General features: G+C 35.4%; 3 protein-coding genes across 4 annotated transcripts; all 3 read left to right on the forward strand.

Annotated features, from left to right (window-relative positions):
- The first annotated feature begins 3027 nt into the window (after positions 1-3027).
- Positions 3028-5242, forward strand: or70a11 (odorant receptor, family 70, subfamily A, member 11). Of its 2 annotated transcripts, XM_009295643.5 has the most exons (4): positions 3028-3090; positions 3812-3854; positions 4037-4078; positions 4249-5242. In XM_009295643.5, the coding sequence occupies exon 4, from the start codon at positions 4256-4258 to the stop codon at positions 5171-5173; it is 918 nt and encodes a 305-aa protein (XP_009293918.1). In that variant the 5' UTR covers positions 3028-3090; positions 3812-3854; positions 4037-4078; positions 4249-4255; the 3' UTR covers positions 5174-5242. The 2 variants fall into 2 exon arrangements, with proteins under 2 accessions (XP_009293918.1, NP_001124278.1); NM_001130806.1 differs by lacking the exons at positions 3028-3090; positions 3812-3854; positions 4037-4078 and having other exon boundaries at positions 4256-5173.
- A 2673-nt stretch (positions 5243-7915) lies between these two features.
- or70a4 (odorant receptor, family 70, subfamily A, member 4) lies at positions 7916-8857 on the forward strand. The gene has a single exon (NM_131743.1). It carries the CDS (start codon positions 7916-7918, stop codon positions 8855-8857), a length of 942 nt encoding a protein of 313 aa, NP_571818.1.
- Positions 8858-10929: 2072 nt separating this feature from the next.
- or70a13 (odorant receptor, family 70, subfamily A, member 13) lies at positions 10930-11874 on the forward strand. The gene has a single exon (NM_001128585.1). The coding sequence runs from the start codon at positions 10930-10932 to the stop codon at positions 11872-11874; it is 945 nt and encodes a 314-aa protein (NP_001122057.1).
- Positions 11875-16725: the final 4851 nt, after the last annotated feature.

Here is a 16725-nt window from a genome sequence, read left to right on the forward strand (position 1 = left end):
AGCCTCAATTTGTTCTCAAACAACAGAAGCCTTATCAAGAGCCTAACAATTCACTGTAGCTACTGGTTTAACCTCAGTTATCCCAAAGGCAAGGTAAGATCACAACACAGACATGTGAAGTGATACAGTGCCCCCAGAACTGTATTAGTATAGAGCATAAAAGCCAGTTCGCCAGTATTGGCAAATAAACAGTTCCTCGGATGACCTGCACCAAAGAGTCTGACGCATGTGCACACACCAATAGGGCGGAGTTTACTATGACATCTCTCGTGTAGCCTGACAGCAGCTTATAACTGTATGACCCACAATCTGATCTAAACTGAGCTAAAATGACTAAAGCCGGCAGCTAGCTCTCTGCAACTCTCACATGGTCATCCACTGAAGCTAAGAAGGGCTGCGCCTGGTCAGTACCTGGATGGGAGACCACATGGAAAACCCAGGTTGCTGCCGAAAGTGATGCTAGTAAGACCAGCAGTGGGACCCAATTTGTGGTCTGTGTGGGGTCCTAATGTCCCAGTATAGTGACAGGGACTCTTTACTACTCAGTGTGTGTGGTCGGACGCAATATGGCTGCCGTCGCGTCATCCAGGTAAATGCTGCACACTGATGGTGAATGTTGTTATAGACAACAAAAATATGTCTGTCTTATGCCAAGACAAATTTAATTTATCTCAACTGAAACCAACCTTTCTCTTTTCACAGAAAAAGCAACTTTTAGCTGTGCATCATAACTAAAATATAAGATGAAGAGATTTAATTTTGTGTGTGTTTCAGTTATATAGCAGATTCTGTAACAGAAATAAAATGCTCCGTTATTGTTGGCTATATGGATCAGAGTCATCATTTGAAACGAAATCCTTCTAAAAGGATTTAAATTTAGTTAGACACACACTAAAAAGAATGTGCAAAAATCAGTATGACTATAAAATACAATGAACTTTATGATATGTATATTATGCTACAAATTCATGGATTACATAGATTTGATGATCCTATTGGTTCTTGGTTTGATGCCCATTGTAGCTGAAGTTAAACTGCAAGAAAGTGACTGAAAACTTCTGACACTCCGAGAACTGCATAGGAGGGAAAATATGATCGCAGCAGCCGTTAACGAGTTGCTGGAAAACTTTTTTTTTTAAATAAAAATCAAAGCTACAGCGACCCAGAGACATAGTCCCTCCAGCATGTCCTGGGTCTTCCCCGAGGCCTCCTCCTGGTAGGACATGCCTGGAACACCTCCCTAGGTAGGCGTCCAGAAGGCATCCGAAACAGATGCCCAAGACCCCTCAGCTGTCTTCTCTCGATGTGAAGGAGCAGCGGCTCTACTTCAAACTCCTCCCGGGTGTCAGAGCTCCTCACCCTATCCATAAGAGTGTACCCTGCCACCCTTCGAAGGAAACTAATTTCGGCCGTTTGTATCCGAGATGGCAAATCACCTTTTTCCAGTGGAGCACCATGGCCTCTGACTTGGAGGTGCTAATTCTCATCCCAGCCATGTCACACTCGGCAGCAAACCACCCCAGTGCATGCTGAAGATCCATGTTCTCCGAATCCATTGTTAACGCTGCCTTAAGGAGCTTTGGCAGTCAGGTCTGTGGTGCCTGTCGGGCGGCAATCCATGAACCCGGTGGTGGACACCGGAAGTAAGGGATGTCGTCAAGCTGAAGAAGGAGTCCTACAGGATTTGGTTGGCTTGCAGGACTCCCGAGACAGCTGATGGGTATCGACAGGCCAAGCATGCTGCAGCCCGGGTGGTTGCGGAAGCAAAAACTCGGGCCTAGGAAGAGTTCGGGGAGACCATGGAGGAAGACTATTGGTCGGCCAGAAAGAGATTCTAACAAAACTATTAACAACTCTTATTGTCATGTGTTCTCACTCACATTCCTTTGACTTATCAGTCACTTGTTCCTGATTTATCAGTGACCGCCACAGCAGAACGAATCACCATATACTCTGGCCTATGCTTTACACGGCAGATATTCTTTCCACCACAATCCAGCACAGAGAGTACAAAAAAAAACTATACACACTCTCGTTTCACATACTCGCACACTACAGCTGATTTAGCCCATCCAATTAACATATAACACATGTCTTTGGATCATAAGGGAAACCGGAGCATCCCCACATGAACACGAGGAGAACATACAAACTCCACACAGAAATACCACCTGACCCAGTTTGCAATATGAACCAGTAACCTTCTTGTGCTAACCACTAAATCACCTTGCTGCCCTGTTTTCTCAATTCTTTAAGAATTATTTTATTAAAGATGACACATTTAGAGGCAACATAACTTAATAGTATTATTGTATAAATGTGGTTCTAGAGTTGAAATATTGACCCTAGCCCCGACGTTTTTATTTTTATTTTCGACTTATGATGAATTAATGCATGTGCTAATCATGAACTAAATTTACTACACCATAAGTCACATGAGTTCATGTGTAAATAATGGCCATCAACTCATCCTAATGGTGAATAGTCACCAGTAACTCATCCTACTCATAAACTCCTTATGCATGTCCAACTAGTGTGTTTACACTGAATAACAATAGAAAATTGCTCTGTCAACATCAACACAAACAGTTTAAACACAGGAGTTCATAAGCAGTTAAGGATGAGTTAATAGTGATTTGCCCCAATAAGTCAAGTCCGACATAATTGTAGATTAATACCTCATGAACTAATTAAAGTAATTCATACATTAATTAACAACATGTACTAACAAGTAATTAAGGTAGCCATTATTCACACATGAACTCTTGTGAATTATGTTGTAGTTAGTGTTATTTCATGATTACCACACACCTTAATTCATCATTGATTCATAATAAAGTGATATTTACCTTACATATTAATACATCATTATTCAGGTACTGTTATCATAAAGTGTTATCGACATGTGTTATCTCCAGGGGTTTGATGAGGAGGTTACACACATAAATCTGCCATATAAGCTCAGACACAAGCATGTTGTGCTCTTGAAACTCCTTATACCTATAAGACTATGTAGTTAAGACAGCAATAACAGGCTGATTCAGTATATGAAGTAAAAGAAAGCTCTGCATCTACCTGTCAAATAACTTGGTAAGCAAATAATATTTCTTAAGTGTTTGTATTTTATATTTTCAGACATTCTTATATTTCAATATTACAGAGACCATGAATATTTTAAAGGGAAATGTGTCATCATGTACTCACCTTTTACTTATTTTAAACCTTTATAAATGGCTTTCCTCTGTTAAACACAAAAGAAAATATATTTTTTTAAATGTTATGCTTTATTTTGATGATCTGTTTGGTGAATCAGGTTAATTTGCATCTATATGCCAACTAATTCTCATTAGATTATAAATAGACTTTTAGGTTGGGATAAGGGTTGGGGTTAGGGTTAGTGCAAGTTTTTGACATGCATCTGCAAAGTTTCTTATAGTCAGTTTCTTATATGTCTTCAAGGAGCAGTATCAACAGACATTCTACTAATACTCAAATGGACCATCAAAATAAAGTGTTACCAAATGTTGGAAACATATTAGGTTAACCTCCATGGTATTTGTCTACTATCAAAGTCGATGGTTACATATTTTCAAAATTCTTTAAAATATCTTCTTTTGTGTTCCACAGAAAAAAAGAAACTCACAAAAACTCACTTGGGGATTATATGTTGAAGGAAAAATGAGAAATTGACACCTCAGATGGTCTCTTGAAAAAATCATTCTCTTAAAAAAAATAATTATGATGAATTATGCAAAAAATAATGTTTATTATTTTTAAATTTCTTCGAAATATCTTCTTTTGTGTTCCACAGAAAGAAAGAAACTCAAAAAAACTCACTTGAGGATTAATAAAAGGTGAGTAAATGTTGAGCTAGTATGGATGAAAAAAAAATGTTAAAGAAAAAATGAGAAATTGACACCTCAGATGGTCTCTTGAAAAAAGCATTCTCTTAAAAAAAATTATTATGATGAATTATGCAAAAAATAATGTTTATTATTTTTTAATTTTTCGAAATATCTTCTTTTGTGTTCCACAGAAAAAAGAAACTCACATAAACTCACTTGAGGATTAATAAATAGTGAGTAAATGTTGAGCTAGTATGGATGAAAAAAAATGTTAAAGGAAAAATGAGAAATTGACACCTCAGGATGGTCTCTTGAAAAAACCATTCTCTCAAAAAAATAATTATGATGAAATATGCAAATAATAATATATGGTCACCATGTGTGTCTCTACCTTTTTGTTTAGGTAACAGATGGACAACCTTACCCTCAGATACAGTGTACTATTAGTGGAGGGATTGAGCGTTTCACCTCCATACAGCTATGTAGCATTTTTCAGCCTTTTAACAGTGTACATTTTCATTATGGTATCTAACCTTTGGATTTTGCTGAATATCATGATAGACAAAGATTTACACCAGCCCATGTACAGCATCTACAGCAACTTGCCACTAAGAGATGTTATAGGCACATCTGTCATTGTGCCACGATTGCTGAGGGATGTTTTAACAAATCCTTCAGAGCGCTACATCACATATGTGGAGTGTGCCCTTCAAGCTTTTTTCATACATTTGAACGGAACAGCATGCCACACTATTCTGATGATCATGGCCTTTGACAGATATGTGGCAATTTGCAATCCATTACGATACTCTGCAATAATGAGTAATAAAATGGTGATCAAACTGTCGGCAGGAGCCTGGATTTCCATGTCAGTAATGGTGGGAATTATGATCAGCTTAAGTGTGCGTCTCTCTCACTGCAGGTCTTTGATTCAGAACCACTTTTGTGACAACGCTTCACTATTTAAACTATCATGTGAAAGTACAGAGATTAATAATATATACGGATTAACTTTTACCGTTTCTGTAATAGTTGTCTCAATGGGGAGTATTTCATTAACATATCTAAGAATTGCAATCGTATGCATATCCAGCAAGAACAAAAGAAACAAAAAAGCCATAACAACATGCAGCACTCACTTGATTGTTTACACCATCATGCTGGTCTCAGGGTTTGTTGCTGTTTTTCTCCATCGCTTCTCAGAATACTATGAAAATAGAAGAATAGCAAGTATAGTTTTCAGCGTTGTACCACCAGGGTTGAATCCCTTAATTTATGGTTTACAAGTTAAGGAAATAAGACAAAAGCTTTTCAAGTTTTGCAAATAACAAAGTTAATGCGATGTTATTTTCTGTTTGATGATATATAGATATTTATTTAATCTGATCTCTTTTCAATTGTAAATAGAATCGTCAGCAGATCTGTTTTTGTTTTTTTTTTAGCAGTGCTTGTGTGTACAGGATATGCATTGGTGAATTTAGGGGGAAAAGCCACTAAGAAATATGCACTAACTGGTAACTGGCTTTGTCAGTTGATAACATAACGAATATAGATATAATATTATTTTATCTACTATAAATAAAACAATTAATAGAAAGATTTAACTCAAATGCAAGGTTCTGTCACAAAACTGTTGGGGCCAGTTGATGTTTAGGGGCCTGATGCATCAAGAGTCATACCTACAAGACATAGTTTGTAGATTTGATTCCCTGGAGCTGACGGTAGGGAGAGTGAATGACTAGCTGTTTCATCCATCTTCAATATCCATGACTGCTGTGCCCTTAAGAAATGCATTAAACCACCAGTTGCTTCCAGGGCTGACAACAAATGATTGTCCACTGCTTTGTGTGTGTAAGCATAGTATGTGTGTCTGAGTGTGTTCTCACAGCACACTGCTCTCTGTTCCTATTGTAATAAACGAGGATGTCAAACTCTTTGGGGTCACCAGATCTGGCTGTCATGGTTGTCTTTTATTCATGTAATATATATATATATATATATATATATATATTATTTTGTTTGCTTCCTATGGTTTTTCATAACTTCATATATGACCTAATGTGATCATTTGAGCTCCCCTTCAAAGAGCGGCTTTCAGATGTTCCAAATACAGACCAGGAGGGAGGTGAAGCGGAGGTGGAGGTGGAACAGAGGGTAGGAATGGAGGGCCAGTACCATCTAGCGGAGGTGTACATATAGCATGGAGCTGCGGAGGGCCAGGAGCGTGGAGCTGAAGTAGGTCTGGGGCCTTTGGTTTAGCAGACACAAGTGGGTCATACACCCAGAGTGGGTAAGGAGACTTTGGTTCAGGAGGTACTGGCAGTTCTACTAACCCCCATGGGCTGAAGGCTTAGGTTCAGGAAACATTGGCAGTTCATAAAACCATAAGCAGCAATTGTGTTGATGTTAAATCAAAAGTAAATGACAAATACTTGAAAATAAAATTATTTAGTGACAATAACTCTCTATGGTTACAACTAAATTAGTCACAAAGTAACTAAAAAAGTAACATGAAATATTAAAACCATATGATATTAATTGTACCCAACATAAATGTAAAATAAAGTTACCTGGGGTGGGAAAGAGACGGAGGTGGGAGAGAGAGAGACAGAGGGTAGGCCTCAAAGAGAGCTTGATAGCAGGAGCAGAGCAGGAAAAGAGGAAGAGCAGAGTTTACCAGCTATTTTGTATGTTTCTTGACCATGTGACCAATGCTCAAACACTGACATATACAAACTGACCAACTTGTGACCACATCGTAAAACCCCTAAAGTCCACATATTACCCGACCCTGATCTAATCAGCATCTGCCTTTGGAATCTGTATGTACCTTCTAAGTGAAAAACGACATGTTTTGCCATATAAACAAATACATATGATAATTTTCAATTATATATTTAAAATTATATTTATATATATAAATTTTCTTTTCAGCTTACTCCCTTTATTAATCCGGGGTTGCCCCAGCGGAATGAACCACCAACTTATTCAGCATGTTTTTACACAGCGGATGCCCTTCCAGCCGCAACCCATCTCTGGAATATATATATATATATATATACAGCAACCAGGGGTTGGCCCTCTACCACGCCAAACATACAAACCGACTAAGCTATCTGTTATGCTGATATGATTTGTTGCCATGTCTGTAGCGGAAGCCACTGAGTTGTTGTTGTTAAGTTTTTTCAACTTGATCACCAGGCACTGGTTAAACAGCCACAGAAAAATAGATATTTTTAAATTCTACACTCTTGGGGCATGACGAAAGAACACAATAGCTGTTACAACATATTGTATAAAGTAGTCTAGCTAGCTCTGCTCAAACAAATGAAGGTTTGCTATTGAGTATCATGTTTAACATGTTTTGGTGAATGTATATTATTGTATATTAAGATATATATATATTGACAACAGGTGATTATTTGTATAACCAGTCATCTGGTTTTTACATTACATCTTGGTAAGTAATTGGTATAAATAATATAAATAATTAAGGATTTTATTTTAAGCTTTTACATAAAAAAAAATCTTGATTGGTAAATATTTATCTGTTTTTTAATAAGTTTATTTTACAACATTGTGATTTTTTTTATATTCAGACAATTCATATTGTACTTCTGTTTCTCTGTAGAACTTATATTTATGCACTCTCTACGTCTGTATTTTGGTTATTGTTTTTAAAGGTGTCATCGCATCAGGGGTGTCAGTATGGAGGGCCACTGTCCTGTAGAGTTTAACACCGTTTTGCCCCAACACAATATTGCCTCAACTTTCTGTAGTATGCTTAGTAAGACCTTCATTGGATGTTTCTGTGTGCAAAAACAAGGACAGTAGCTAACTATACAGGAACAGAGGCCTTCCATGGAGCACGACATCTCTTTCAGTTTCTGTACTGCTATTCTGTGCATGTTGTCTTTCTTAGATCATCAGCTTGTTAGTAAAGAGTTGCATGAATTGAATATGTGTGTCAGATTAGAGACACATAAAAAAGTTCAAAGCAGTGGTTCTACAGAGATCCTTTGTCATAAATAATGCTATCTCAGCTCTGTGTTTTTTTCTTTAGGTTAAAAATGGATAACCAGACATTCAGATCCAGCACACTATTAATGGAGGGACTACAAGTCGCAAATCAATACAGACAACTTGCATTCATCTTCGTTTTGATTGCTTATATATTTATTATGATCTTTAACATAGGACTTTTGATTCAGATTTCATCAGAAAAAAGTTTACACCAGCCTATGTACATTCTCCTCTGCAACTTGCCACTGAATGATGTTTTTGGGACCACGCTTCTTTTGCCTCGATTATTGAGGAACATTTTATTAGAACCTTCTGAGCGCTACATAACCTATGTGGAGTGTGTCATTCAGGCTTTTTTTGGACATTTATATGGAACAACATGTCACACTATTCTAATGATCATGGCCTTTGACAGATATGTGGCGATATGCAATCCATTGCGATACCCAGCTGTAATGACTAGTAATATGGTGGTCCATCTGTCGGCAGCAGCCTGGGGTGTTGCAGTCGTGCTGGTGGGAATACTGATCGGCCTTACTGTGCGTCTGTCCTTCTGCAGATCTGTGATTGAAAATCCATTTTGTGACAACGCTTCACTGTTTAAACTCTCCTGTGAAAGTACAGCGATTAATAATATTTATGGATTATCTTTTACAGTAGTTTTACTCACATCCTCTTTGGGAAGTATTGCATTAACATATCTTAGAATAGCAATAGTATGTTTCAAAAGCAAAAACAAAGCAACCAACAGCAAAGCCATCAAAACCTGCAGCACTCACCTGGCTGTTTATTTAATCATGATGGTTTCTGGACTCACCACCATTACTCTTCATCGTTTCCCTGAATTGTCTGACAGTAGAAAGCTATCAAGCATAATAAAGCATATTGTTCCTCCATGCTTGAATCCCATAATATATGGTTTGCAGGTCAAGGAAATAAGACAGAGATTATTTAAACTGATTTCCAAAAGTAAAGTGAACTTCATGTGACCTTTTACTTTTTTATGTATATTTCAAATTCACTGATTTAGAAAGGAAACCAAAGAATCAATGATATTGAACATGACATTTTACTTCAGTACTAATCATAGCATTTAAACAGAAATATACATTGGTTTACATTCCTTGATATACATTCCTTTATTCATAAACATAATTTGTGTGAATATAACAGTAAACCAATGGAGTCATCAGCAAATTGCCTTTTGATAAACAGTGGAACTATGGAATATATGTGTGACATATAAAATCACTGTTTTTATATACAGTATAATTAACGGATTAATTAAAAAGGTTATACTACATCTACTGAGTGATAGATGCAGTATAACCTCAGGTAGTCTAATGGTAAATAAAATTAAGCAGCAAACAAACTTCATGTGTGATATTTAATGTGTTCACATTTGCAGTGTCTTCAATAGCATGTTTCAGTTTCCCCCCTTCTGTATTCCTATGAAAGAGAAGGTACCAAAAGCCATGACTGTCCACAATCCATCCCATTGTTATACAGTCTTAGAAAAGTTGGTTCTAAACAGTAACAAATGAGGTTTATTTAGTTTGTAACCACAGAAGAATGCGGTAACTATTATTAATAACTACATGCTATAAATAATTTTACTTAAAGCATTAAGTAAATTAATTATCTTTTAAGCATAAATAAGTGTTAGTAAGTCATTTATAACTGCAGCTACAAATGCTGAATTCTTGACTTATAAACAAAATTATAATGTGCTTAATAATTGTATTTGCATGCTTTGCTAATGATTTATTTTTCATTACTAAGTTAAATATTACATTATTTACAAACCAATTTTATTTGAGCAGTTGAAGGTTTTTAACAGGGGTCACCAAACTTGTTCCTGGAGGGCCGGTGTCCTGCAGATTTTAGCTCCAACCCTAATCAAACACACCTGAACAAGCTAATCAAGGTCTTACTAGATATACTTGAAACACCCAGGCAGGTGTATTGAGGCAAGTTAGAGCTAAAACCTGCAGGGACCCCGGCCCTCCTGGACCAAGATTGGTGACCCCTGGTTTATAAGATCATTCAGAATGAGTAAGTAAATGATTAATAAACTATTTAAATTAACTTTTATAATTCTTATTAATCAGGCATATATTAATGATTATGTATGTTGGTAAATGCTTTATTAACTTATTAATATATATATATATATATATATATATATATATATATATATATATATATATATATATATATATATATATATATATATATATATATACCTGTAAACCAGAAACCAGATTTGCAAGAAGCAACACAGGTATTTGGTTCGATCTCTTCCATTCTACGTTTTACTTAGTATTGGATCTCTTTATTTCAGGTTTTGTGACTGCTTGTGGGGTAAATATAAATACTCCTGTGAATTTTGTAACAATTTGACTAGAAGTGAAATTTTGAAGACACATCATTAGTAGTTTATGTAACAAAAAAATGATAATTTTACTCAAAATGCATACATATTAAAGCCAAACGCAAAAAAACAAAAAATAACTTTGAAATGGCCTCTTTCCAGAGTTGCAGAAAAAACAGATTCCTTTCTCATGGCAACAGATGCTATGATACAATTCTCTCTATTGGGTTGATTAAACTGAATACTCATATAAAAGGTAAGCATGACAGAAGAAACCTTTAAAACGGACTGCAAGTCACAGTGTATGACTAAATCATTACAGCGAGGACCTAAGGGAGACTGAGACAAATCATAGCATTTACAATTATAAAATAACATTCATGTACTGTATATAGACTGCTCTGAACTTGGATATAGCTGTATTTACATTAGGCAACCTTTTGTTTAAGCATTTTTAAATCAACATATATATGTAACTTAAACAGTTTAGCTTATACATTTGTAATAATAGTGTTAAGAGACAATATTGTCACAGTAAGTAATTCATATTTTTAAAATATTCTCTCAGTCACATCAATGACATATCTTTAATTTGCAAAATGTTATATATCTAATGAAAACAAATAATGCAATATATAAATAAGCTAACCGTTTGCTAATGTTTACAGGCATTTTGTACAGCAGCCAATGGACAACCTGACATTCAGACACAGCGTTCTACTAGTAGAGGGACTGAAGGTTACACACCAGTCATCTCAGCCTGTTTTCATTGTACTTTTCTTATCTTACATTTTTGCAATGATATCAAACATTACACTTATATTCCTGATATCAACAGAGAAAAATCTTCATGATCCTATGCATTTTCTGTTCTGTAATTTGCCAGTGAATGATATAATAGGGACCACTGTCATTTTGCCACGCTTAATGCAAGACGTTTTAAAGGAAGCCTCAGAGCGTTATATATCATACACAGAGTGTGTTGTTCAAGCTTATTTTGTGCATGTATTCACAGCAGCATGTCACTATGTATTAATGATCATGGCCTTCGACAGATATGTGGCTATTTGTAATCCACTGAGATATACAGCTATAATGACCAATAAAATGGTTATTAAACTATCAGCATCAGCCTGGGGACTGGCAATAATTGTGGTGACAGTTATGATAGGACTGACTCTTCGTCTATCTCACTGTAGATCAACAATTGAAAACCCTTTCTGTGATAATGCCTCACTGTTTAAGCTGTCCTGTGAAAATGTAAGTATTAATAATGCATTTGGGGTTGTTTATTCTGTGATTGTGGCCTGCCTGTCGGCAATATCTATATTTATAACATATGTCAAGATTGCCACTGTATGTTTAGCCAGCAAAAACAAAGCACTCAACAGCAAGGCCATGAAAACCTGCAGCACTCATTTAGCTGTTTACCTAATCATGTTTGTTTCTGGAGCCATTTTTATTTTCCTTCATCGGTTTCCTGAATATGCTGAAAGCAGGAAACTAGGAAGTATAATGTTCCATATTGTACCTCCAGGATTAAATCCTTTAGTATATGGTTTACAAACCAAAGAGATAAGGCAGAGGTTTGTTAAACTCTGCCGCAGAAAAACAAGTACTTCTTTAATGTAACATCATTTTACAACATAAAAGTGATAGTTTACCCAAAAATAAAAACATTCTCATTATTTAGTCACTCTTTATTTGTTTAAAAAAATGAGTTTCTTTTGTCTGTAATCACAAATGAAGTTTTTTGTTGTTGTTGTTTGTTTGTTTATTTTTTTATACATTTCCCGATGGCATTGGCAAGTTTTCAGTTTTTACATTATCTTTTTGTGTTTGACAGAAGAAACTCATATTTGGAACAACTTAAGTAAATTATAAGTAATTTATTTAAATTTTTTGTGTGAACTATGCACTTATTTGTGTATTGTGAATAAAATTACTATATATATATAGAGAGAGAGCTGCACAATTAATCGTTAAAAGATTGCGATCTCGATTCGACCCCCTAGACGATCTTAATCCAGCATTTCTACGATTCTGTCAATCATATTTTCAAGTTCAGGAGAGAAGAAAAGGCGGCTGCACGAGTCTTTTCATTGTTTCACACATGTTGCTCAGTGACATTGACACCTCCAATTGATGTTGAATGAGTCACATAATGTACTTGTAAGGTATAGTTCACCTAAAAATGTCATTTTTGTCTTCATATAATGATATTTTCACGGATGGGAAAAACACACGTGCCGTGACCTGCTGACCATGAGCTGTTATAGAGAGGGCGACAGTGAACAGAACCTACATATGTTGCGAGTAACAGGTAATACAGTTGTAAATCACATTCAGTTTGTGGCACAGAGTGATCGTTTGGGAGCCACGCAAAGTATGAACAAGCGCTTAGCAGTCAAAATGAAACCAAAAGTGTGCAATTTATTTAAATGATCATATCGAATTTTAGTTATGATTACGACAAGCATTTGATGTTTTTTTCTTTCATAGCGAAAACAGTTGTTCATGAAAATAAATGTTTACAATGTCAGTATAACTACTCTAGCCTATATATTGTTGAATATAATCTGATAATGGCAAATGTCTGATTTTACCAGTGAATACATTTGTCTAATATGACAGATTGCAAGCATATATCTCAAACATAATAATTCAACATCAGAATTATTATAAGTAGAATAGAATTATTTATAGAAACCAGTAGACCTACACATATTATTATTATCGATGTTGTGCCATATGTTTGTTTTTACCATACCTTTATTTTACATATACAGAATCGTAAGAAAATCGTGATCTTTATTTTAAGCAAAAAAAATTGTGATTCTCATTTTAGCCAGAATTGTGCGCCTCTAATATATATATATATATATATATATATATATATATATATATATATATATATATATATATATATATATATATATATATTTATAAATATATATATATATATATATATATATATATATATATATAYAYATATATATATATATATATATATATATATATATATATATATATATATATATATATATATATATAATTTTTTTTGTCTGTTTGTTTATAGGTGCACTAATCTTACATTTGAATTATATTCATGGACAAAATGTTTTTAAAATCATTTTAGATTTACTTTGTTACATTTGAATTTCCTCAGACTTTATTAGTTTTTTTTTTTTTAACAGGGGCGTAAAAACGAAATCCGTACGCAGTACTGCTCGGTACACAATTTTAAATGATGTTTTGCAGTTTTTGATCTCTCTTCAGACTTAAAAGCCCCAAAGGATTTTCTGAATAAAATAACAGAACAAAAAAAACTTATTCTTATCAACTTATTCTTAAATGTTGCTCTGCTAATTGTTCTTGATTATGCTATTTGGTGGAAAGTTTGCCTGTTAAAATTGGTGAAATGAAATCCAGTATAATGAAAAAAGGGGGTGCCCAAACCTTGTGACGCTGTGTATGAGAAATATTTGCTTTAACATTAAAATGCTTAAAACGCCATGATTTTGTGGAAAACAAATATAACATCTTGAGGTGAAATAATACGATTTTGATGTGATAAACAAAATTGAGCATGGTCCTGGTCCTCAATGCAGACATATGGTGATGCATAACAGAAGTATCTATGATTATTTTCGCTTAAAACACAACTATCATAGACTCACATTTTCTGTGAGTTTTAATTTAGTGATACAATTACAAACAATACAGAGTACATTGTACTACTATTTTCATCACTGTATATAGTAGTTCAATATTTCACACATGTTTTCAACATCAAGGGTGTTAAAAGTGATATATGTTGCAAATGCTTTGCATACTCAAGCCATTTAAGCAATGATTTCATGAATACTAGAAATTTATCCATAACACATACAGTATTTCTTTATATTTCCAGCTGAAAATGGTGAAGAATAGCTGAGTAACTGATTGCGCAAAACAAGCTAGTTGCTTGGCTAATGCTACAACCTTGCCACATTTGTTCACCAGACTGTGCTGTCATGTTTCTGTTGTCATTAAGATGGAAAGCGACATTAACATGGATATGACACCATTGACGGGCAACTGCTGGAGAGCTTCCTTGTTTAAAAATGCTGTTTTAGTATCTGGTGTGACCATCATTTTCATCATGCATTGCAACACATCTCCTTTGCAAACAGTTATAGTGGATGCATTCCCGAATAACGACATAACTTGAGGCTGATCTACTATATTACAATGCATTGTTTAGGAAATGAATAATGTTGTGGCAAGTGTTTCCCAAAACCATAGTTGCTCTGTTGCAGACCCATTGCTTAAACCAGGTTAGCTATAAAGTAATATGTTCTTAATGATGCACTAAATAGGGTGGAGTAACAATTTCTTTAGAGCAAATTTTTCAATTTTATATTTTGGTAAAAACATGCATTTATTTTCCATATTAATGTAATCGACACATATAAAGCCTATATTTCATCCAATCATATAATCGTGTTATTGCAGAGTAACAATTTATTTAGAGAAAATATTTCAATTTTATATTTTATATAAAAACATGCATTTATTTTGCATATTAATGCAATCGACACATATAAAGCCTATGTTTAATCTACAAACACATTCAAGAATATTGAAGAATATATTTAAGAATATATGTTCTGTCCTAAAATATAAAACGGCTTACAATAGCTAACACATAGTCTAATATCTCATAAATCAAATATATGGTTAAATAATGATGTAAAAACTACTTTGTTTTTTGCCATAATTACATTTAGGTTCAGAAATCGCATTTTTTTTTCATAGTCTTAGAGATGTCCCCTAGATTTCCACTTGTAAATCATAAGTCACCTATAACTTTTGTCATGACTCTCAAGGGAGTGCGATTGTCAGAAGTAAAAGTAAACTGTAAACGTTTACTTTGAAAGTAAATTACATCGAAGAGAGATAACGTTAAGCTGTGTTTATTAATCATTGAAAGTGGATGTTGGAACATTTGAAAGGAATAGAACAAAGGGGGGATTACTCAGAAAAGAACACAACCATAAACTATGCTTCTCACTAGAATTCTAGAGGAATAGTTGCAAACAATGTAATGTAATGTAATGTAATGTGTATTTATATAGCGCATTTATTGTATATGGCCATACACCCAAAGCGCTTCACAATCATGAGGGGGTTTTCTCCACACCACCACTAGTGTGCAGCATCCACTTGGATGATGCGACGGCTGCCACAGGACAACGGCGCCAGTGCGCTCACCACACACCAGCTATTGGTGGAGTGGAGAGACAGTGATAGAGCCAATTCGGTGGAAGGGGATGATTGGGAGGCCATGATCGTAAGGGCCGATAGAGGGAACTTGGCCAGGACACCGGGGTTACACCCCTGCTCTTTCACGAGAAGTGCCATGGGATTTTTAATGACCACAGAGAGTCAGGACCTCGGTTTAACGTCTCATCCGAAAGACAATCGCATCTCATGTTTTGCGTCTCATCCGCAAACAATGTTTGCGAACATTTGTTTGTAATGACAGATTCGGTTAATTACCCAAATTGCTAATCTATAATTCCAGCAATGAAGTTGGCTAAAGGTGGTTTTCAGAAATGCACCCAGGTTTGTTAAGTGTGGCCTGTAAAATGCTGGTCCACTCATCATCTTCAATGGTTGTGCAATGTTGCTGGATATTGGCAAGTACTGTTGTCATACAGTATATGCCGATCCATCCTAAAATTGCTCAGTGGGTGCATGTCAAGTGAGTTTGCTGATTTTTCAGCTGTCACAAACTGTGAACAGATCAGGTGTGCCACACGCCGAGAGGGGTCTGGCTGCAGACTCGGTGCAGATGCAATCTGAGCTGCATTCAATGGTTTTTAATGTGCTCACCAAATCCCACCGCTAACCCTACCCCTCACAGGGATGTCACTAGCTCTATCGAGTGCATTATGTCTGACATTGCATCTCTGAGTGATGCAATTTCAGCTTGCATCATAGAGGGCTGCATCTAGATACTATTGGACACACCTACTTTTGAGTGACGCTCCCGGCCGTTAGATCGCCCCTAGAGGGCTGACTGCAGTAATAAATCCCGCCTCCATTTTAATGAGCAAGAATTAAGCCCAAATTTAAAAAAAAAATAAGAATTACACTTGGAATAAAATGTCCCGAAAGATCATTTTTGGTCAAATGAGGCACTGGTCATCACGCTGATATTGGTTCAGATCTTCATTTTTGTAAACTGTATGCTTTTAGGCAGTAATTTAATTCTATTAAAATGGGACGAGTCATTATGATTGACAGTTGTGATTGACAGACTGTCAGAGCTTCGGGAGGAGACTGAAGTATCAATGTTTGATTTTGTGTTATTTTACATGATAAAATGAGTTGTTCAGTAGTAAACGATATACTTTCTGACATACAGGATTTGATTTATCACTGTTTATTCCTCAAGGTGAGGGCGGTAAGGGTTTTATCAGTCTTTATCTTAGT

The sequence above is a fragment of the Danio rerio genome, chromosome 21, assembly GCF_049306965.1.
Source record: "Danio rerio strain Tuebingen ecotype United States chromosome 21, GRCz12tu, whole genome shotgun sequence".
Taxonomy (NCBI): Eukaryota; Metazoa; Chordata; class Actinopteri; order Cypriniformes; family Danionidae; genus Danio; species Danio rerio.